This window comes from Struthio camelus, chromosome 1 (genome assembly GCF_040807025.1).
Source record: "Struthio camelus isolate bStrCam1 chromosome 1, bStrCam1.hap1, whole genome shotgun sequence".
Taxonomy (NCBI): Eukaryota; Metazoa; Chordata; class Aves; order Struthioniformes; family Struthionidae; genus Struthio; species Struthio camelus.
Genome location: NC_090942.1, coordinates 39558131 through 39581559, shown reverse-complemented (window position 1 = coordinate 39581559; position 23429 = coordinate 39558131). Strand labels below are relative to the sequence as shown.

Here is a 23429-nt window from a genome sequence, read left to right as displayed (position 1 = left end):
TGAAATTAGGTAAAGGTGGTTCCTGAGCTTTTGATTTGAAGAGCTTTGGCTGAATTAGAGGCATATAAATGAACTCCTTGAATTAGATGAGAAAAGGAAAATGGAAAGACTGTCCCAGTCTTTTGACAGGAGTATGAAATTGCTTGTGTTGGGAGGAAGGCGATGGGAGAGACGTTTGTTTGGAGAATGTCTCCATTTTCTATTCTGAGGTGGAGAGATCCCTCTGATTTCGCTGTCACCCATCCTGCTGGCATCCTCTTGAAATTATTCCTGTTTCTCATTTTTAAAATCTGATTAATATATAGGTAAGGGTGTGAAATGCCATTGGTGGCTTTTTTTCTTATTACCAGTTACATCCTTTTATTTGGACACTCTCAGTTTTCTTTCAGTTGCTAGTCTAGTTTAGCTAGGGTCTGTGCAGCAGCAGTGCCATGCTAACGCTTGCAGTAAGGAAAAAGAAGGTGTTTTGTTTTGTTTTGTTTTTTACTGTTCTTGCTGCTGTAATTCCAACTGAGCTGGGTAGAGTTAGAACCACTATTACTCCCTCTATAGCCTGCCTGAAGCACACAGATACTCCACGAACAAGGGAACATTGGGAGCGCACATATTTTATGATAGGCTAAAGTTGGGCCTCTGAGACTGCCACTGACCCTTTGAACAAGAATGCTATTTAATTTTTCAATAGTTGTTCTATTATTAAAGGAACTGCCACCCTCACTCCCTGGACATTGTTTACAATGTGTAATGCCAGCTTATTCCATTCCAAAATATATTTTGGGGTAGCCTCACACACCATTAAGCTTATTAATATTTTCTGTATTCCAACTCTCAAGAGAGAATTAGAACCATTGACAATGATTTTTAGCTTTTCAGCCATCATTATCAGAGCTTGCTAGCTGGCATTGATTCTTGTTTTCCCCTAAGCTCTGAACTGAAGAAAGGTTACTCTGCTAAATGAAGCATGAACAAAAGCCAGGGTGCAAAGGTTATATGATATTAGTAGAACAGAATGCCAAGGCCAGTACTGTACATCAGTACTGTGCATGTGGTTTACTGATGACCTTTACAGACACTGAAGTATGAGGAATAGAATAATACTCCTCAGAATGAGTGCCAATGGCCCTGCCCAACGGTAGAGCCTCTTGAATGTTGTTCCTCTGCCCTTTATACACTGCAGAGGTTTTCTTCCTTTCTCTCTTCCTTTCTCTCTTGAAACCATTGACCCGTGATCCTAGTCTCATTTTTTAATTAGATCATTTAAAAAAAAAAATCTGTAACTAATATTCCCTTTTTTGCAGACGGGGATTAGGGATATGTTAAGATCAAATAAGCTTTGAAGTACAAGGAAAGGGAATTACATAAATAAGTATCCTCCCACCCCAGAAATTTAGTACTTAAGTAACCATCAGTCAGCTGTACTTGAGAAAGGGAGACTTAGATCATCATCTAGTTGTTCTTAAATATGAATGAGTCAAAATGCCCCTACCAAGGAAAGTAAAAACATTAGCCGGGTAGAATAAGGCAGATTTTAGGATATGGTTCATGTGGCTTGGTACCTCACATAGCAATGAAAAACAGTGGCCAAAGCAGGCTTTGTCATCTCTTTGCTTCTATGACCTGCAGGACTGCAAACCTGGGGAAGGAAGAGGAAAAGTGTTAGCAAAGAGAGGCGTGGAGAAAGGACAGAGATGGAGAAAAGCTTTGCCACTCCCAGCAGCTCTTTCTCTTACACAGTAAAAATAACTAGCCGTTTCTGTCTTAGGCTCTGTTTTCCCTAGAGACCATGGAAAAGGCAGTTGACTTGAGGTGGTTGACCACCTATCACTAGATCAGTCTCAGAAAAACATGAGAAGGGAAATAGTGAGGTCATGGCATGACAAACAGATGATTGTGAGTGTCACTGTGGCAGGTAGAGTATGATGATACCACTAGGACTGTGAGAAGCTAGGACAACTTTTAGTGCATCAGTCTTCTTACAGAGATTGTGTTTTAATGGACATGAAGAATGGTCTTTCTGAGTTGGTGCTCATTTTAAAACAATAGTCCTTAAGAATACAATAAGCAAACCACAGGGAAGATGACCAGATTCATTTAAGTGTGGTTCAAGTTACTGTCTGACAGTAATGAATAGTGTGTAGGTTAATGAAGAAAAGCAGATGTGAAGGAGCATAGAATCCCTGTGTACTTTTATGTTGCTCCGCTGTCAGCTGAGAAGTGCTGTAGAAAGACTTACAAAATGGTCTATGTGGAGAGTGTCACTGCTAGAGCCACTGGTCTTAGAAACATGACTCATCCAGTCTCTGCATGCTTTACGTAGGCACAAATTTGTACAACTGGCCATGGATTTTAAGTGCCCAGTAAGAAATGTATTGACTCTAATTTTTGCATTTTAGCTCTCTAGCTTTCCAAAGGAATGGCAAATACTCAAAGCTCCTGATAGTAAACCTATGGTATCTCTGACATTAGACACCTAGAATCTCGTGCCATTTCTGACAAACCTGGTTTTAATATTTCAACTCCTGCTGCTTAATACAGAAAACAGGGGTACTAATGCCTAGCACTGGTTCTGAACAGACTGATGGAGCTATGCCTAATGCACTTTCCCCAGCCAGCAGTTATTCTGTAAATACTCTGTTGTGACTGACTGAGACTGAGGAATTGGAGATGAAGGCCCAGACCCGGCAGCAGGAGCCGGGGCTGCTGTCGTCCCCATTCCGTGCTTTATACACCACACTCTCAGCAGCAGTTTTATAAATGCCTTCCACTTATGCACTGAGTGTTGACAGTGGCATGCTGGTTGTCTTAACTTTTCTAGAGACTAAGAACTGAGTGCAATAGCGTGTTTTGTTTTGGACCTTTTCTATAAAACACACTTGCACACATACACACAGACATGCACGCACACACTCTTTCTTAAAGCGAGCACGTTCAAAGAAATAGCCTTGCATTGCTGCGTATAAGGACTTCTGACGGTCATTTTATGAGAGTTCAGCCAGCAGGCTCCTTGGGGAGCAGTCAGTGACTGTCCCGCATGCCTCAGAGCTGCAGTGCGTAGGAGCGCTGTTTGAGCTGCAGGCAGCCGAGCAAGGTGGTGCTGGAGAAGAAGCACTGATTTCTGTGCATCAAAAAAGAGCACAGCGAAGGCAGAGAAAAAAGCAAGAGTGAAGTGTAGGGAATGTGGATGTCACTGAGCGACTCAAACTGATTTCTCTAAACTGGCTTGCTTCCTCTTCCTGTAAATGTTCCAACCTTTTGCTCTCAAAGGAGGGAGGGTCAAAGAATATTTTCAGGTTTTTTCCGAGTTCTCCAACAGTCTTCCTTAACTTCACCAAAATACATCTCTGTGACACACCCGGGTACCGCTTGTTTTTGTGGAGGGGAGGGTGTTGGTTGGTTGGTTGGTTTACTTGGATGGCATAAACAGGCTGGGGGAGCATTGCCAGGAAACGCAGACTGTCACATCCATCTCCTATCCCATGGGTTTAGTGGTCATAGTAGTGATGGCAAGGAAGGGGGACCATGCCTTTTTAGGAGGGAAGAAAATTTCTCAATATGCTGTAATAGCTTTAGACAGCTGGTGAGTGGACTGGAGGGCAAACGCAGTTCACAAGCAGTCATTTCTGTGGGCTTCTAACCTGCAGATGGCATGGTGAGATGATCATTAGCCTTTCTCTGAGGAAGGGCATGTCAGGGAAGCTATATTTTGGGCAATATGTTGATAGCCCTGTGCTGGTGCTCAGTGTCATATTCGTAACAAATATTATGTAAATAACTGTGGTGTAGCCAAAACTGCGGCCATCTCTCCTCTTTTTGTGATGTTTCCTGTCATTTATAAACGTGCAGCACTATTTGTGTTGTTTGCAGTGTTTTGGGACTATGTATCCGGTCTTTATTTGGATATTGGCACTGGAAATTGTGGTTTAGGTATAGGAGCTGTTTTTTCTTCTTTTAGGAGGGCTATAGAAAGTTAGCCAGCTCTCATATCACATGTGCTTAATGAGGCATACTGCTCTGAAAATGTAATCTGGGTGTCCCATTGCTGTAATTATCTTTTATGCTTTCGTGACTAGTCTGCACATGAGACACACAGGTGCAGGGTCTAAAAATTAGGGATACAGAAAGAGAAAGAAGGTAAAGATTCAGGTGTACTGAGAGGAACTAAATGAACAAAAGGAATTAACTGCTCCTAGCTATGAGAGAAGCTGCTGTACTTGCTATCTGTGGGCTGCAAAGATTTTATATGAAGGGAACCAGCAAAGATGTGAGAAGCAGGAGGAGACACTTTTGATCAAAAGGAATTATTTCTGTGAAAACTTGGCTTCTAATATAACACGAGCAAGACACATTTAGGTCTGTTAATGCATTGCTACAAATGCATTAAAACTCTGCGTTGAGAGAATTAAAGGATTTGAGTCAATACATTTATTGACTAGTCTAAACCAGCACAGACTTGCTGTATTTTTTTACTGCATTCAGTCTGAGATTCACAGTAACAACAGAGAGGGCTGCATGGGCCTTCTTTATACAGTTTTAAAGTGAAAAAATTGTTAGCTCGTGGACATGTAATAGGGAAGAAGCTCAGCAGCAGGAAAATTACTGTGAGAGAGTAAAGTATCTACTTGCTTGTCACTGGCACTACTGCTAGAAGATACATCAGCATCCAGGCAAGATCAATAGTAATCTTTGTGGAGCTGTATGTTTCAACTGTTTCAGCTGGCTTTTTAAGCTCAAAATCTGTTTCGGCCTCCTTCCTCCGTACTTGTCTCTTTAAAACCATTCAAAAAATTATATGTACCTAGTGTTGCCATGACTTCAGGATAAAGTAGCAAAGCACCCAAAACCTTCCAGTTAGAGAAGGGAGAAGGTGCAAGGCACACACAGTAGCAGCAGGGTTCAAAGATCCTGCAGGAACATGCTCATAGTTTATTGGCACTTTTCACCTTGCAGTACAAGGCTAGAGGGAGGAAATAAAAAAATAGCCTCCTAAGCTAATAAAGCTAGGTTTCCTATGGATTTAGTGCCATTGCTGGTTGGAAGCTATGACTGAAGTTTTTCCCATTTTAGGGCATTTATAAGTACCATTTCCCATGTAGGTTCTCTGCTAATTCAAGTAGCTCACTTTTTGGCCTTCCCCCATGGGAATCCCAGAGAGGTTCTCTGTCCTCCACCAGCCACCAGTTGTTGAGCTGGATTCAACAATTAAGCGATGAGGAGAGGCATGGATAAGCAGGTACATACATCTAGAAGTGTATAAACAGACACAGGTAATATGATCACACGTGCTTCATTTCCATTGGAACTAAATCCACTAAAACAAATTTTTTCAACCTAGAGATTCATATATGATTACCTTACGGGGGCAGAGGTGACACAGCTTATTTTATCCGAAACTTTTTATGTATCATATTTTTACATAGTAGTGTATTCAGAATAAATATCCTTGTTGCCAGTGATCAGAGCTGTCGAGTAGAAAAGGTGCCTTGCTATCTAACTGAAGAAATGTATTAGCATGCGGAAAGTAGTGCTTCCTCTGGGAGGTTTAATCAAGCCTTGCGTACTGATTGAGATGCAGTGCTCAGAAGTGAGAAAACTGATTAACAAAATCAAAAATCTAGAGCGTTTTTCACGCAAAGGTTCATCAGTATATCTTATGTAATTACCTAGCCAATAAATCAGCACCGTGTAAGTGCTTCAGTCATGGTATAAATATCTTAATGACCAAAACATCTTCACACATGAATAATTTATACCTGTATGATTCATTTTTCATACCCGTGCTTTCCTTCAACATGATAAACCAATCCTTCTCTGTCAGGGAATGTGTGCTTGATTATTGCTCTCTGATTTCTCTTTCTTGTGTTTATTTTCCACAGTTAGACACACTCCATTTCTTCTCTTCTGGTTCCTCTAATGTAGTTATCTTACTTATTCATCCTGTCTGCCTTGGTTTGCCTTCACAGTGCATCTTAACAGGCACCTGGGAAATAATGCTAGGGCATAAGCTGATAGCGCATTTCTCGAGTAACTTTGTGTGCTTTGGAGCAGTATCTTGAAAGATTGACCCATTCTCAACAGATTATATTTGCATTTAGTTTCCGCTCCTCTTCTCAAAGCATTACACAGAAGGAACTTGTGATGGACCAATAAAAAGTTAAACTTAATCATTTTCAGAATCCATGTCAGTTCAAACTTTTGTCACAATGCTTGTGACTAATATTCTTTGAGTCTTCTTCCCATACATACATTTGTAAATATGAACTTGTTTGTAGCCCCGGAAATCACCAGAATATTCAGGAAGAAAATAATTAATTTCTCAGCAGAGGAGCGGGAATCAGGAATTCTTAAAATCTGCTCTGCAGCACGTACTTATTTGGCTGTATGCAAGTCACTGCATTCATCTTGCCTAACTTACACACTTACTCAAGACATCTAAGACAAGAGTTTGATTGCCATAACCACCTCCTTTAGTTGCTAGAGAAAGACAGGTAGCTGCTGAGGGCAGGTCACCCAGCTTTAAATCCATTTACAGCGTGATGCTCCAGGCAGAAATGCTTCTGGGTGGCCTCTCTTTTGGGATCACAGCTGAAGGCTCAGTTCAGATTTGCAGAGCAGCTAATTTCAGTAATGACTGTGGAAGTTCAGCCTTTGAAAATTCAGTCCTAGCTGGGCACAAAACCGAGTCATTCAAAACTAATGAGCTCTTTCAAAAATACCAGATCTCATTCTCAGACCCTCATGAGTGTAACTGCAAAAAGACAAAAAGAATATAACAATTATTTCAAGTTGGGGGAAGAGAGGAGTTCTATAATAAATAACTGATGCTTTATTGGCATTATATGTTATTCCACCTAGCACCTTTTTCATTTCCTTTCTATATTCAGTTTACCTACTCTTAGTCTCCAACTGGGAGAAACTGGTGTTAATTCATGTGAATGTGTTGATTCAGAGCCTCCAACAGTTAATAAAGTTCTAATTCTATTTGTGATGTCATCATATAACTTATTACTTTTGTATAATAATACAGTATTTCAGTATCTTTCTCTTATGTAACAGAAATTCATTTTCTGATGAGTTATCTCCTGCCTACATACTTTGAAGCCTAGCTGCTCTTCTCTTACAACTTTAGTCTCGGGGACTTCGAAGAGACATCATAGTTGAACATTTTATTAGTACCCTCATAGCAGGCTCCAGTATGCTGTGACTACACATCCCTGCTATTCACTAGCAGGACACTTGGTAACTTGTCTCCAGCATATGTTTCCCTATTCATCTTTCTGATTGTAAGCACCTCTAAGGGCTTCTGATATCACTTGCTTTGCCTCAGTCTTTTTATCGTATCTTATTCCACTTAGATCAGTTGTTGATAGATGGGTATCAGTTAGGAATACTCATGTAGTCTCCAGCATGTACTTCACCCTTCTCATTGCCTGCTTTATTTTGGCACTTAGGAAGCAGTTGATCTTTTACTGACTGTTTCCTTTGTTCTGTCTAGCACATGTCTGTCTTGGGCATCATTCCGCAACACAGTCATCAGTCAGGACTGTTGCTGCCTGCTTTTTTCTACTTTCTTTTTTCCGGTTTTGGTCATTTGCTCTCTTTGGCCTGTTCTAAGGCAGTGCTTTATCCAGTGATAGGATATTACTGGAATCTTCTGAACTGCCTCACACACGTTTCTCTTCAGCTTTTGATAGTTCTAGCGCTCATGCCCTGCACACTTCCCCATTTTCTCCCAAATTGTCCTCTCTTTTTGTGAAGGATTTCTGGTAGGCCCTTTTCTTCGCCTTCGTCATTTAATTATTATAGCTGAGATTCACAGACCTTCCACTTCTTTTCTGGAAATGAATCTAACATCTTTCTGTAACCTGTTCACCTCCTAGGAACCTTCATTTTCCCGATTTCAGATCCTTTTCCACTTTTTTATTAGTTTTGTTTCTTCAGCATGCCTATTTTAAATTCCAGGTGATTTTTAGCTTCAGTTGTTCATGGAGGTGGTTCTCTAACATACTCTGGTTCCCTGCGATGGTTTATCTGTGATTCTGACATACGCAGAAGCCCCCAGACATCCCAAATTCACGAGCCTCCTCTTGCTTTTATCTGTTTCACCTTTAAGAGTTAATGCTGGAGACCTAAACTGATGCCATCCTAGAATTTCTTTATGTGGCATGTCGTCTGGCTGGAGAAAAAGAAGACCCGTGGAGATTTTATGTGGGAAAATATGAAAAGTGCATAAATACCACATTGGTATAATACTGATTTTTTGTTGTCTAATTTTAACAGATTCAGTAGCAACAGCATCTGGGCCACTGCTCGTTGAAGTTGCCAAAACTCCTGGTGCTGCTCTTGGGGTTGCACTAACTACCTCGATGTGCTGCAACAAACAGGTCATTGTCATAGACAAAATCAAATCTGCCAGCATTGCAGACAGGTGAGTGCGACAGAAGGCTGACACTTCAGCTCCACACATCCATTTTATTTCTATTTTTTGTTTGGTTTGGTTTTAAAGAAACTCTTCCCTTTACTTTTTAGATGAGTTTGACTAAACCAGACGCGCTCAAGGTTGCTAGGTCTTAAAATTAGCACTTTGTTGAATCGTTGTTCCAGACTGCAGAGTTAAAGGATTCCAGGGCACCATTTGCTTTCGCTTATTCACGTACTGTTCAATTATATAAGGCAGCCCCAGCGTAATAAGTGTCTGTCTGTTTGCACTATGCAACTCAGAAACTTAGAGGTCTGCTCTGACTATTAAATGTAATGCTCCAGCAGAGATTAGTATTAAAAAAAATAATACCCCGCTGGAATTCTTAAAGTAAGCCCACAATATGGAACAGCTGTCAAGGGAAGTAAATCTTGAGGCTTTTCAACCTTGAAGTGTTCTTTTAGTATACGTCGTTCATTCTTGTGGCGCAGAGAAATGGAACTCCTTGTATTTGGATTTTTATTAATATTTTAGAATATCACTGAGGTATTAGGAAGAGTGTCTTCTGTATTTTGAAGTGATTTTGCAGTACTTGATAAGGAAAATTCCCTTTTCAACTCCATTTGAACTTCCTTCTACTGTATTAAGATCGGATTATATTTAAAATTGAGGGAAAAAAATGTTAAATATTTTTCCCTGAAGGTCTAAACCTCTGTACCAGAGCTGTGGGATCTTTTCTGGGGTGCGTGCGTGTGTGTGTTTTTATGTGTATATACATATGAAATATATATCTGTATACACATCTCTATCTAAAAATTTCCTTTAATGTTATATTTCAGCAGCAAATTTCTCCTGCATGTCCCCAGGCACCCTACCTTGTAACTCCTCTTTGGCAATGGTGCTTTTGGAAGCACCCACTTGTAGCAGTGAGTCTACAGCTCCTCTGTGGGCTTTTCCCTACAGTAGAACCTTTGAGAGTGACGGCCATTGATCCAGGGGTGTTCTCCAGTTCAATGGTGCAGGATGCTTTAATTTTCTCCCTCTGTTTTTTCCCGTTTCGCAGGGGGTAACCAATTAAAGGAGCTGTCCACTTGACTGGTACGTCGGGATGCTGACTGCTGTGTTTGCATTTCTCAACTCATCCAGTAGCCAGTCTCTTGAGTGCAGCAAGATTTAGCAGATAGCCCCCTCCCCACCCCACTCCTCAAGTCACCATGCTAGCCCTGGTTTCATTATTTGTTTGACTACTGCATAATTTCATCATCATTTACAGCTTTTGTACTAATAAATGTTTGAACTATAAATAACTCAAAAAATGATGAACTGGGTGCTTGTGTGAGGGGTACGTGACCAAGTTATTTGAGTCTCCTTAAGCTCTTCTCATTTTATTCTGCTGCCATTCGCATATATTTTGGTAGTCAGCTATCCCATTCCAGTTCTGTGAGTGATGTCTTCACATATGGTGTATTAACTGAATTATTTTTAAGGTTGGTACTAATAGAATTAAAGCCTGACCAGTGACAATGCTTACAAAACACAAATCTCTCTCTCGCAAAAAGAACAAGCTCATTGTTGTCATGACCCGTTTGAAGGCAGTAAAACTTGTTTTCTAAGCAAAGAGCGTGCCTGATCATACTGAGTTTTTCCTCTTTTATACAGATGTGGTGCATTACATGTAGGAGACCATATTCTGTCTATTGATGGCACCAGCATGGAGTACTGTACGTTGGCAGAAGCAACGCAGTTCTTGGCTAATGCAGCGGATAATGTCAAACTTGAGATCCTGCCTCACCACCAGACACGTCTAGCACTGAAGGGACCAGAACACGGTAAGATCTGTGGCACCAAATTCTACTTTCTTTTTCTCTCTTTTGCTCTGCCTGCCTTGTTCAATGGCCTAGAAAACTGATATCATGGCAGTTCTATCTGTAAAGGTTGTTTCAGCTCCCCGGGTTACGCTTCTGAAATCATTGAGAAGCTCAGGGTTTTGTTGGCCTTAATGCAACCTCAGAGATTCCTGCGGATAAAGAGGGAAAGGTTTTACTGAGAAACAGCTCTGCACACTTGTAGATGTACATAAAGACACCTGTTGGTTCTGGTGTTGCAGTCATTGGGGGACAGCCAGGTACTTCAGTAAATGATTCTCTGATTTCCTTCTTAACCTTAGAAGGGAGGAGGAAGGGACACTACTAACTTTTAAGCATATTCACTTGATAGTCTATTATGACCGCATCAGTAATACACCTGTTTTCTCTTACAATACTTTAACAAAACTTTATTTTCTCCTGCCAACGGCTTTATTATTTATTGCCATCATCTTCTAAAATGCTTTCCAGAGTGCTTTATGGGTTCATTGTCAGCGCTTATGAAAAAGGTTTTTCGGGGCCAGTTCCCTGGATCCCTGCCCTTTTGCACTGTGTTATTTCTTTATTTCATAACAACATGCTTGAAGAGAATGTCTTAATATTTGAAGATGGGGGCTGCCTGTCTTGTTTTGTAAATAATCCTGAAAAGGTGGCTAATTTAAAGTATTCAAAAATTCCATCTAAAATCTCCTGTGGTGATGAATGGCAAAGAAATAACAAAGGTAATCAAAGATGTACAGGACAGATGTTATCTATGTTGCAGCATGAGCCAGTGGTGCGTTTTCATAGGCCTGTGATACTGTGATCTTGCCTCCTTGAGACCAAGACAAGATTTCAGAGGCCTAGAAACTTGAGGGATAAAAAATGTTCTTGGACATGTAGCTAAGATGCAGGCTGTCCCTGGATGTGTAACTGAGCTTTGCTCTAATCAGTTTGTCAGAGTGGGGAATATTGACCTCTTGGCTGAGAAGATGACAGTGAATGAAGAGTAACTTTTAAGATACCATGTTCTTCAGCTGAGCCTCTTTCGTGTTTCTGCGTAAGCTGTTTAGAGGGGAGACAGAGCAAGGAGTGATACTGCAGAAGTAGCATGAGATGGAGATCAAAATTTTCAATATATTTCCATACTTTTTAGCTGTGTCAGTATGTTGCAAACAGATGTTTCATTTTTGTGAAGAAAAGATATCACACAATTAACTTTTGGTTGATGAAATAACTTTTGAAGAGTGTTTCTATTGGGAAGATGAGTAGCAAGGCCAAAGTTTTCTCATGTAAATGATTGTGTTATTTCAAGCAGTTTTCCTTCTTAACCAAAATATAAACCAAATTGATGCTGTTAATATGCTAGTCACATTCACCCAGTATAGATGCTTTGATAAACCAATGCTCTTGCCATGGTGGCGTGGGGAATTGGCTGTTATAAAATAACATCAATGGAATTCTGTGAAAACTACATAAGTGCATCTTTTGGGGAAAAATCTCCTGAAGGCAATAAAGCTGCTTTCTTAAGTATGCCATAATAACTGGAATGTTTACAGCCCTTCCCAGCACCTTACCAGATGGTGCTGCTCAAAAATCATGACCAATTCAAGATGTAACATGCTTTATTGAGGCAAGTGTACTCTTGGAAACAACCCTTCATCAGGTGTCATATGGTCTGTATGCTACAAAATTTGAAAAGCTCTGAATGAGTCATTAAGGCTGTATCTCTTAAGCTCAGTTATTGGTCTTCCTGGAACATGTTACGAATTTAAAATGGGCAGGAAAGTCGCTACATAGAAGAAATAGGAATTTAAGCCCTAAAATAAAATGGAGAGCGCTATAAAAGATCCTTTTTTTCCATGTTTTTTTTTTCCTTACACTGTACTGCTGTCATCCATTTCTCTTGCTACCCCATTAATTTTATGTTTGCTGTACACGATTCTGGGTTGGAATAGCTCAAATTGCCAGTAAATTACTACTGTTACACATGATAGGATTTTCTTTTAGAGAACTTTTGTTGAATTGGGATTATTCTTCTACAAGCTGAGCAAACTGAATTTGTGAAAATTTCTACTTTGTAGGACATTTTTTTCCCTGCCTTCAGTGTGAAAATAAAACATTAAAAAAATCAAAGGCTACCAGATAATTTCCTGCTGGAAGCAGTCTTTCTAATTAAACAGTGCTCATAGCAACCAGAAAATAATGAAAATCCACCTGGCCACATTATTCTTATCAGATTTTAATTTTTACACCATAGTCAATGTTCAGAAGTCTTGCTGTCTGTGTATGTAAGCAAAGGGAGCGTTCCATTTGAAAAGATGTGATAAGTCTGCAAAATATATATTGCCATATCAGGTTCCTACTTTTTTTATTTCTGTTTTTTTTTTCTGGCTCCATAGTCTAGATTGATGGATAAGATTTTCTTAAGTCTTTGAGGTCACTCGTGCTGGTGTCTGTTAAGTGAGAGGTTCAGATACTTGCGTGCTGTGCCAGTGTTGCACATCGCCATTCCCATGTGGGTGACCCTCACCTGGTTTCTGAAGTGTTTGAGAAAAAAAGAATAATAATAATTCATTTGATGTAAGGATGAGCCAGGGGCAGCGGGGGTGACTGCGGTGCAGGAGGGGGCGGCGGGGCTGGCGAGCAGGGCCGGGGCAGCAGTGGGGAGGCAGCGGGCTGCCAAGGCACTGGGGGCCCTTGCAGCGTTCTCCTCATCTTTCCCCTTCCCTCTGTAAAATGAAAAGAAGTAAAATTACAGTTTTTCTTCTGGCACTAAGTAGTGCTTGGTGCAGTGACCCCGGTTTTCCACCTTCTTTTCCCTCATGGGGTAAGACATGAACGTGAGGCAGGTCTAACCCAACCTACCAGATTTCCAGCTACTGTTCAAGAGTGGCACGTGCTCATTCCGTGCCCACAGCCATCACGGGTAGGATAGGGAGAATAAATAGATAATGCTACTCATGGGCCAAAAGCAGTGAACTGTGTAAAAAAAGTAGCAAATTATCTTTTAGTAAGCTAAAAAATGTTTGATAGTACAGGTGAATCCCTCACGTTTTTAATACTAAAATTGAGTGACTAGTTCCCAGCTTGTTGCGTGCTGCTATGTTCAGCAAGGACAAGGCTATACGCTGAATTTAATGATGACTAGACTGTATTTAATGAAGGGTGACTTCCATCAATTTCCCTTAATATTTGACACAACAACTGAAATACTTTCCATTTTCTTGGTAAATACTGGCCTTCACTTTTGACATATTCCAGACTTTACCTACTTAGGATTAGCAATCAAATATGGTCTCAAGTTTTATCCAGAAAACGATTGTTTTAAAAAACTTGAAATTGCACATCAAAATAATAAATAGGAATGCTAAATTTTTGCTTTGTCTTTATTAATCAGGCTTCAAGATAGAGTTTTTCTGCTGCTGGTGCAGAGTAGTTTATTGCACAGAATAGTATAACGCCAGCAATAAATGCTGGCAAAATTAAAATGTCAGTGGAGTAAACTGAAATATAAACATCTCCATTGTAGGCAGTGTGATGTATAGTATCTGATTTTATTTTTTAATGTAAATGAATGCACTTACTAACCTTCAATTAGTAGTCATATAAAATGTCAGTATTTTCTAGGAAGGTTTACAACCTTAGCTCCTAAAGCCAGAAAGAGATTAGAAATTGATTCAGTACTAATCTTTTATTGCTGAGAAAAAGTAATATTTCTGCTCCTCAAGTTAGCATCCCCTGGTAAGAAGACAAGATGAGGTTATTTATTATTTTATTTTATTTAATTTTCAAATTGTTGTCATTTTTTGATTTTTTTTATTATTATTTATGCAATTCAGTTACCTTTCCCTCTCCTCTGGTCCCTTTGTTTTCTGATTTTCCATCGTCCCTTCATGCGGGCGGTGAAGGTTCGAAGAAGCAACAGGCAACTTACCTGGGATTCGTGTGCCAACAGCCACAGCAGCCTCCTCACCTATCACCATTTTAACACCTACCACCCTCACCGTTGCAGGATGTCAGCCTTGAAATTCCAGAAAACACCTCCTCAAAAAAGCCTTTGTAATGTTCCACACTTTTTCCTGCTGACATATTTTGTCTTCTTGTTATTCTTATTCTTGTTCTTCTTCCTGCTCTTCCCTCTCTTCTTCTTTCACTCATGCTTTTCTCATTTCAGGCACTAAAACCTTTTCAGTTTTATGGATGCTACACTTTTTCACAACCATGCCAAGGTTATTTCTGACATTCTATGCCTTTTTGTTTCTATAACGAGACAATCTTTGTAGAAAGGAAAAGGCTCAAAAATCTTCAATGAACCAGTCCTTCTGCCATTTGAGTAGACCATTAGATTTGAGTACTGCATATGAAATGATCTTTGAATGCAAAGCACAGTTTTAAATCTCTTGTCAGAAATTACCTACTATAAAAAGGCATTTCTAAAATCAGTGTATCTAGAGATATTGATCTGCATTGATTCATGGATATGTATCAAAAATCTGAATTTAACATACTTTACCTAAAGTAAGATGTATATTATGAATGTATTTTTTATATCTATCTCCAGTATTTTTGCTAGTTCCCAGCAGGTATTTTCATGAAATGCTGGCTCTACTTTTACCTAGGGTCACCTGTGTGGTTTAACATCTTTATTATCAGCAATGCACAAACCATTCCTGTGCATCATGCACATCGTTTGATTCATTGATGAGTTGCAGGCACGTGCCGCACTCTGCCGAGAAGACTGAGTGCTGTGTGCCAAGTGTTCGATTTCTTACAGCAGCTTTGGTGTCTTCATCCTTCTCTCCTACCTCCATGAGTGCATACAGCCTGAGTTCCCTGAACATGGGGACCTTACCTCGCAGCCTCTACTCCACCAGCCCGCGCGGGACAATGATGAGGCGGAGGATGAAAAAGAAGGACTTCAAAAGCTCCTGTAGGTGGTAACAGCAACCGCTTGAAATGTGCAATGGATGGGCGGACGCGGGGAAAGGTGTAGCAGAAAGGTACAAGGTACCTTACTTAATATATACTAGTCAGAAGAGAGAACAATTGGAGTTTCTGTTAGATGTGAGGAAGCATCAGCATAAAAGTGTTTATCTAGTGCTAAAGTGAGATGAGTAGAGGCCATATGGCTTAAAGGTCTCATCGGAAACATATAATGCCCTAATTTCAGTGCTGCAAGGGGTTGTAACACTGTTACTAAAGTGATTTTCAAATTCCTTTTTTGACTCTCCCTTTTTACATCAGGGAGTAAAATTCGTAGCTGACTAGTCAAAAATAGGAGTATTGGTAGGCTCAGCTATCACATAACAGAAGAGCTTGCCGCTCTACCTCCTATGTAGTTTTAATGTTTGTATCTATACCGTAACCTGTAAAAACATTTTTGTAGAGTGACAAATAACAGTGAAGACTAAGCAGCCTTGTTTCTGGCCAATCTCCAGGGTTCAAAGCATGGGTTTCCCATGTGTCAGTAATTTCCCAAGCCAGAGTGGGTATATTTCAGTCTGCTCCACTTTGTACATTATTTTTCACTGGACCAGAGAGAGTATGGCTGTACCAGTGCACAGTTTCCCAGACTCCATGGAAGTGCCTTCTCTCCTTTTGGCTTGTCTGTTTTCCCATGATCACCAGGGTCAGCAGCAGCTCAGTTCCTCCAGAGCAGGGGGGTGAGAACTGGCTGCGTAACCACCTGCTCCAGCTAATAATGCCCACAGATCCACTCTGGAAAGACTGATCTTGCTGCAAACTACACTGCTGCTGCCCCATATTAAAGATTTCCCATGATCATAGCAAAATCAGAGCAAAACGGCAACCTCCCACCAAGGCCAGTCACTAAGGAATCGAGAGGGAACATTTGAGAGAGGAAATGAGGTTTTGCTTTCTTGCAGAAGTTTTTGTTGCTTGCTTGTTCTTGCTTATTTCTTTTGTAAAGCAAATATTTTTACATAACTTTTGCCCGTAAGTACGTTTTTGCTTTTAATCTGATCAGCCATTTATCACAACTCATCTGTTGACATGCTGGCTTCTAATACATTCTTTCGTGTCACAGGGAGATGATGTGCTGTCCATACTAGGCATCAGCAGAGGCCCAGCTCTTACATGTTCTCACGTGCACATGAGAAACAGTAGTCGTGTTACACTAATTGATTTGAATAATAAAATAATACCTGAGGCAAAAAAATAGTTCTTAGATTGTGACATATTATAGGACCGTTCTGTACAACAAAAGACTGTTAATTCTGGAAGCAATTTTAATATAGTTACAGATCTAGGAGAGAGTTGTTACTTGCGTTATTTTGTTTTTCAAATATTTTTCATTCAGCAAAGCATAGCCATACAATTTGCCAACACACAGAGGTCCAGATTTTGGACCCTTACGTCCAAAGATTTATATTAGATTTAAGTGGGACAGTCACATAAGCACTGCAGCCCACCTAAAAGAGATTCCTAAAATGAGAAGGCACTGGGGATGATGATCTGCTGTGGAAGAATTATTAAACAAATCGCTACCTACAAAGTATCAGGCTGCGGCTTGGTAGTGGGTAGTTTATCCCACATTTGGCTGATCGTGAGGTGTTGAGCTTTCCAAAATATGGGGAACTCGCCCCATCCCTCAGTCTGCCTGTGGTTTACTACCAGCAGTGACTGCATTAGCAACCCTGAATCAGAGCTGGCTTGAGAGGAACTGGCTACTAGCTGGCTAGCCAGGTTTGCTCACCCTTTTCCATGAGCTGGCTCTTCAGCCCGAATAAGGTGCCTCACTTCTTTTGCTAGACTTCTACCTCCACTTGTGACTGTAGTAATAGTCAACTTAAAGATACCGAAGAGACTGAATGTGTGACAAATAACCGTGGTACAGAATGGCTGTTGCTGTACCCTGCCACTGCCCAGCAGCAGGACTTGGCAAACTTTGCCCTCTCCCTCTGTGGGAGGCTCGTGAGAAGCAGGTAGCACTGTTGTCCTTTTCACAGAAAGAGAGCAGCCTATTGTCTTAATTTTAGTGATCCTTTTCTTAGCCCAGTTGGATTGTTTAAGGGTTTTTGTTTAATGTAACTTTTAATAAATCTTTTGGGATGTTACTTGGGAAGAAAAGGATGTTTCAATGAAGGGTGCTATAAAGTTTTCAGTGCCAATTATTCAGGCAAACCTGCAAAACTTAATGTGATCATCCCAAAACTCATGCTGATGAAGTGTGATGATATAGGGCCTTTTATGGCCGTGAGTTTGCAGTCATTGCATTACTTATGCAGATCTTTCCAAACATGTGGCTGTAAAACTTAAAGGCATGCCTGCTATCATGTGCTTTATTTATGCCACTTGTTTTCCATCTGTAATCTTCCTCTGCTTTTTCACTTTTAAAATATGGTACTTATTGTGGAAAAGCTTATATTATTTGGTTAACGTTTAAATCCTTAAGTATTTTGTAATAGGTCCATGTTAGTACTTAAAAGTGAGAGATGATTTTATACCAGCTTACATGATCGTTATTGTGGCTGCATGTCTGGTAGCAATTAGAGAGTCTCAGGCATGCACGGATGTGGTTTTCTCAGCACATCGGAGTTAGCTGCTACCAGCAGGAGCAGCGAAACATTTTGCATTTTCCAAGGTTCACAGTGGAGGATTGCAGGCATAATAATCCATACACTTAGCTTTAAATACATCTTGTTCTGCTTCTCTCATATCTACAGGAATAAAACAAACAAATATAAAGCCTTCAAATTGAAGATCACAGATTTACGTGCTACATAGGGTATAGCACACCGGTCCCCACGGTTGTTGCTATCTTACAGTTGGATGCAAAATATACAAGTATGCTAAGATGTACACCTAGCATTAGCAAACAGAGTTCACTGGAGCCATATACACATTCATGCACCCATTCTAATGCAATGAGATTCCTGGCAAAAGGTTGCTTCGGTGGTTGTAAAGCTTCAGACCCATCAAGCAGCCAAAAAATGGCACAGTGTTTCTTGCTGCAATCATCAGTGAGTTGCAAACCCCAGTGAGTTTTAAGTGATGTTTTGGGGTCCCTGTGACATTTTATAGAGCCTTAGCAGAGAGCTCTTACTGCATGGTTTGGAAAGGATATTTTCATCTCTGCTTTTTAGTTCCTGTTTCCGGTTTGGTTTTTTGTGGGAGTGGGAGTAGTTCCCAGTGATCACTTGTAAGTGTCCACATAATCAAAATATTTGCCGGAGTTAGTATTAAATCTCACAAGTATTAACCTAATTTGACAGTATGAATTAAAACTTTAACTGCCCTGGAACTTAAAATAAATGTTTTAAGACCTTTGAGATTTCTGAGTAGGGCATTATAAAAACAGTAAGAAAGTTAGCGAGTTATCTAGATGCCTGCTGCAGAGAAGGAATGGACACCTAAGTGAGGGGAGAAATGCAGCTAGCAAGTAGAGTGATTGTTGCATGACCTTAGAGAGAGGAAGAATGGAGCTTTACTGAGCTTTGACACTCTGAGTTTAGAAATTTCTAGAGGGTGGATTCTGGGATCTGATATTACTAGCTTTGAATTTATCTGACCTACCCATATTTTAAGCCGTTGAAGTGCTGCGAGCTGGAAAGACCTGTTTTTCACGTGCGGCACTAAAGCTGGTGGCCATATCTAAGAACAGATTATTAGCATTTACATTTGGGTATGAGCTTATCTTGCTCAGTGCTTGTAGAGGAAACAGTAAGAATGAAGCTGTTGAATCAGTACACAGTTCCTACAAAGGAGAGTGAAAAAAGAAATGAGTGAGAATTCACAATAATTTAGAAAAGACAATGGGTTTCAGAGTCAATTGTACTACTGAATGAAGGTTTACTGGGAGAAAACAGAAACTCATGAGTTTTTCTTGGCAAGTGAAACTTTTGCAACAGAATTGTTATTGAATTTTTATCACTGAATGTGCCACATTAGTCAGATTTTAGACTAACCATGGCAGAAGAAAGGCCCCAAAGTGAAGGAAATACTTCTACAACCCCCAGGGAAACCTCTGAGATCTTTGTACAGCTGTGCTAATAATATCTGTAATGTAAAAGCAAGGGCTAATTTTTCCCACACTTAAAATATTCCATATTTAAACTACCCCTTTAGATAGCAATAGCTTTAGCTATTGCAGGCAGAAACAGGTCTTGAAGGAATTTAGAGGTGGAGAAAGTAATAAGATAGATTTTCTGAATCCTAGGCACTGGAGGAATATCATTACAATACTGTACCATTACTTTCCTGGTCTGAATAGGAATTGAAAAAAAATCTAGTTTTCTGTCTATGACATAGTACTGTGTTTTACTGGGTGCATGTAAACAATGATAAAATACACTTTTAGGTGGAGATCAAAGAACCAAAGGTGCAGTCTGCTCCTTTCATAGGTAGTTGCACTGAATCCCAAATTCTATTTTTATCTTATTCTGTAGTGCAGCTGATTCAGAATGGGAGTGAGAATACAGGAATCCTGAAAATACAGAGGTAGCTGTCTGTGTGTCTCACAGGAAGGGTTCTTCAGTCTCTTTAAGGGAACCCACAGAACTTTTTAACTTTTTTTCCCCACAATTTCTTTAGACATATGGGTTGATAAAACAGAAAAGTTAGTTCAACATACATTACCCAGTTAGCCTGACATAATTGTTGTCAGGTAGTAAGCATGTACAAGGTGATAAGAAGAAGTCATCCTTCTTTCGTGCAAGCAAGCCTGGACGTGCGCTCTGTTGCTAACGAGTACATTACTGTGAGATGTTCAGAAGAGCCCACGGGAATCAGCCTGAAAAACAGATGAGGTTGTGCCTCCAGCCCCCTTAGTTCCTTTGAAAATTCTGCTCGTCCATGCCTAGAACTTAGTGCAAGTAGAATTCAGGGGCGTGCTGAGGTTTTTGGGGTGGGGGTAGAGGGGGTCAAGCGGATTTATTTTACACAGTAAATGAACTCTCTTTTTGAGTTATACCATACAACCAGATGTTTTCTGTTGTCTTATGTGTCGTAACTGTTTGTACATCGTTTGTAAATTTAGCATAAATAGAATTTGAGAGAGATGTTTCCATAAGTAGGTTTATTGTACAGATCAATTTTATTGAAGAGCAATGAAATTTCTGCTGCCTGTGTATGAATGTCTTTCCCCCTGGTCTGCTCTGTTTTATAGTGTCTTTAGCCTCTAGCACTGTTGGTTTGGCTGGGCAGGTCGTCCACACAGAAACCACAGAAGTAGTGCTGACAGCTGACCCCATTGTAGGGTTTGGGATACAGCTCCAGGGTAGCGTGTTCGCTACAGAGACCTTGTCTTCTCCACCTCTCATTTCCTATATTGAGTCTGACAGTCCGGCAGAAAGGTGAGGTTCTTTCAGATGATTGCTAAGTACATTTTGGTGAGCGTTCCTCAGGGTACTTTGGGCTGGTTGTTTTGAATTGATAAATTGCAGAGCCATGCTCAACAGAAGTGTGGCATGTAATAAACTATCTGTTCTGACAATCATACTTCATATTCTTGATCAGCTATAAGAAGAACGACAAGCACCAGTGTCTTGATCATGCGGAGTCCTCCAGCAGGAGACTGGAAGCTACATTCATTAAAAAGAAAAAAAAAAATCAACTACATCTCTGAAGTCAAGATAGTAATAATTCAGTGTGCCACTGGGGGAAGCCATGTCCTGTTCTGCTCCGTTTTAGTATATGTGAAATCTTAGGAAATAACAGAGTTTTGATTTACTAGCTATTTCATTGCGACATTTCAATTGCACTTATATGCTTATATATGTTTTTAATCATGGCATGAGTGCATATAGAGCAGCAGTAGTGGCACAGGCAACTGCTAGCTGCCACTGCAGAGCTACAACATCTGTAGCCCAGGGTCAGAGACAGCGGCGATGTCCACAGGTGGGCTGGAGGCGCAAGGGCTGTGCCCCTCTTCCCGGGTCGCACAACCATGCTGGGAGTGTTGCTGGTGCAGAGGGGCTGCAGGGGCTTGTGTCACCCTTTAGTAAATCTGTGCCTGGGCAAACTCTTGAACTTCCACGTCACTCTTCTCTTTTAAGGCTAGGTTGGATGTGTGTAATAGTACTGGTTCGGGTAACATGCATGTCTAAAGATTGTTTCGTGTCGTTGTGTACCAAGGTGTGGGGTCCTGCAAATAGGAGACAGAATAGTGGCAATAAACGGTATCCCAACAGAAGACAGCACGTTTGATGAGGCCAATCAGCTGCTCAGAGACTCCTCTATCACCAACAAGGTCACTCTGGAAATAGAGTTTGATGTTGCAGGTATGAACATACTGTTATTCTGTCTTACAAGAGAAAGGAAGGAATAAATCCCAAGTATATTGTGCGTGTTAGGCATCCAAGGTGAGGACTTTCCTCTCCCATTAAGTTGTCAAGTGAGCTATTTGAAGAGGGTGCCTTGTTGTGCAGCTTTCTCATTGCACTTAGCCCTGCAGCGTGCTTCAGAACCCAAAGAGAAGTGACAAGTCCTGTAGAAAGGTCTGGTGACAAAGTCTCTCCTCTGAGTTATTTCTGGGTGTATTTCTGCCCTGAGATAGGAATATTTTGCTGAGTCAAGACAAATCCTCTACAGGGAAGCTAATGAAATGTTTTACTATGCAGAAAAGCATTATAAAAGAGCAAATAAGCAGAAAATTCTGAAGAGTTTTACTTGCAGTACTTTAAACCAACAAGCTAAATAAAACAGTAGAAATTGAATTAATAAAAGCTAATAAAAATAATGTTGTTTATGTTGCTGGGGAATCTTTAGTATTACTAATGGCTTTCCCCCATTTCGTCTGTAATGTGTTTAAGTATATAGAATACACCTATAAAGTCACAAATTGTGTAAATCAAGTGAGCACACGTTCTGTATGTGCCTTACCCACCCCACTATGTAAATAGGAAAAACGTTTAAGACTTCTGTGCTGACCTGGCAATAGCTCCTTTGAAGTCAGAACAGTGTCAGATGTGCTGTATTTATTTCACACAGTATGACTATTCGAAATGGCATTATAAGTCATTATGTCAAAAGCAGGCAAAAAGTTTTTAGTGTAATAATTCTAAGCGATGTTTTAGTATGTACGCGTCTAGTAAAACGTAAAAAAATTGGCCAAATAACGTACATGCGTTTGTATACGTAGGAAATGGATTATTAAAAAGTAAGAAAACAGAATAATGAGAAAGTAGCGTTTAAATGTGCCTGGAGTCACAAAGGACAATGAGGTTTGTATTTCAATCTCCAAATTTGTTTGTGTTCCTCCCATTTGCTTCATGAGAGCAGACTCACGCTCATGGTTACACTCTCCTGTCAGGTATATATTTATATGTTTGCACTGCTGTAATTTCAGCTTGATCCTCTTCCGGCCAAAGCCCAAACCTTGGGTCACAGTAATGCCAAATGTCAGGATTCAAATGCAGTGCTGTTTGTTCAAGTGTTTTTTGCCTCAGCCAGCACCAGACACATCTTCATTAGTAATGTTTTGATTCTTTTTCTTCCCAGGAGATGTAAAATCCATGGCACTTACCTCACTGGACATTTCAAACTATATTAGACCTACTACAACAAAGGCCTGAAATCCTTAAGACTTGATTTTCTGTCCTTTTAATTAAAATCTATCTGCCAGCGCTAAAATTTTCATGTGTGCTCACAGAAATTGCACGAGCTAAAAACTTGCAGTCTCAGCTGGCTGGTGGCCCATGCAATCTCCATAAATTCAGTTAAGCCTTAAAAAAATTGAGTTACCGTGAAATTACCAATAAAGGTATAAATCACATTTCGTATAGCCTCCTTCTTTCACTTCGGCACCCATGTTTCGTTTGTGGCTATGCTGCTGATGTGATTTCATCAATTTACACATCCAGTTCCGTGTACTTGGAATTGCTGTGTCTTATAAACTGTCTAACGTTTTTAATATTTTTTTATAGAATCAGTTATACCAAGCAGTGGAACATTTCATGTAAAACTACCAAAGAAGCATAACGTGGAACTTGGCATCACCATAAGTTGTAAGTGAAAGTGCTTATTTTTAAGACCACATTTACAGGATAATCTAGAGATAAGTAGATCCTGTAGTTACAGACTCACATTAGTTTTGGTTTAAACTTCTATTTCCTTTTCTCTAGAATGGGATGGTTAGCAGTGCTCTGTCTCTTAGTGAAATACCATCCTGTAACAGATTTATATTCCCTCTTTAGCCAGTTAAAGAA

General features: G+C 40.2%; 1 protein-coding gene across 6 annotated transcripts in view; it reads left to right on the top strand.

Annotated features, from left to right (window-relative positions):
* The window catches only part of GRIP1 (glutamate receptor interacting protein 1), a 349131-nt gene that overhangs the window by 289260 nt on the left and 36442 nt on the right, over positions 1 to 23429 (top strand). For 4 of the 6 annotated variants that reach the window (XM_068934961.1, XM_009671743.2, XM_009671741.2 and 1 more), the window contains exons 8-13: positions 8278 to 8425; positions 10076 to 10245; positions 15038 to 15193; positions 20390 to 20576; positions 21358 to 21503; positions 23148 to 23228. In XM_068934961.1, coding sequence (XP_068791062.1) covers positions 8278 to 8425; positions 10076 to 10245; positions 15038 to 15193; positions 20390 to 20576; positions 21358 to 21503; positions 23148 to 23228 — 888 coding nt within the window. The remainder of the gene's footprint in view (positions 1 to 8277; positions 8426 to 10075; positions 10246 to 15037; positions 15194 to 20389; positions 20577 to 21357; positions 21504 to 23147; positions 23229 to 23429) is intronic. The other 2 variants (XM_009671742.2, XM_009671746.2) reach the window with 2 other exon arrangements.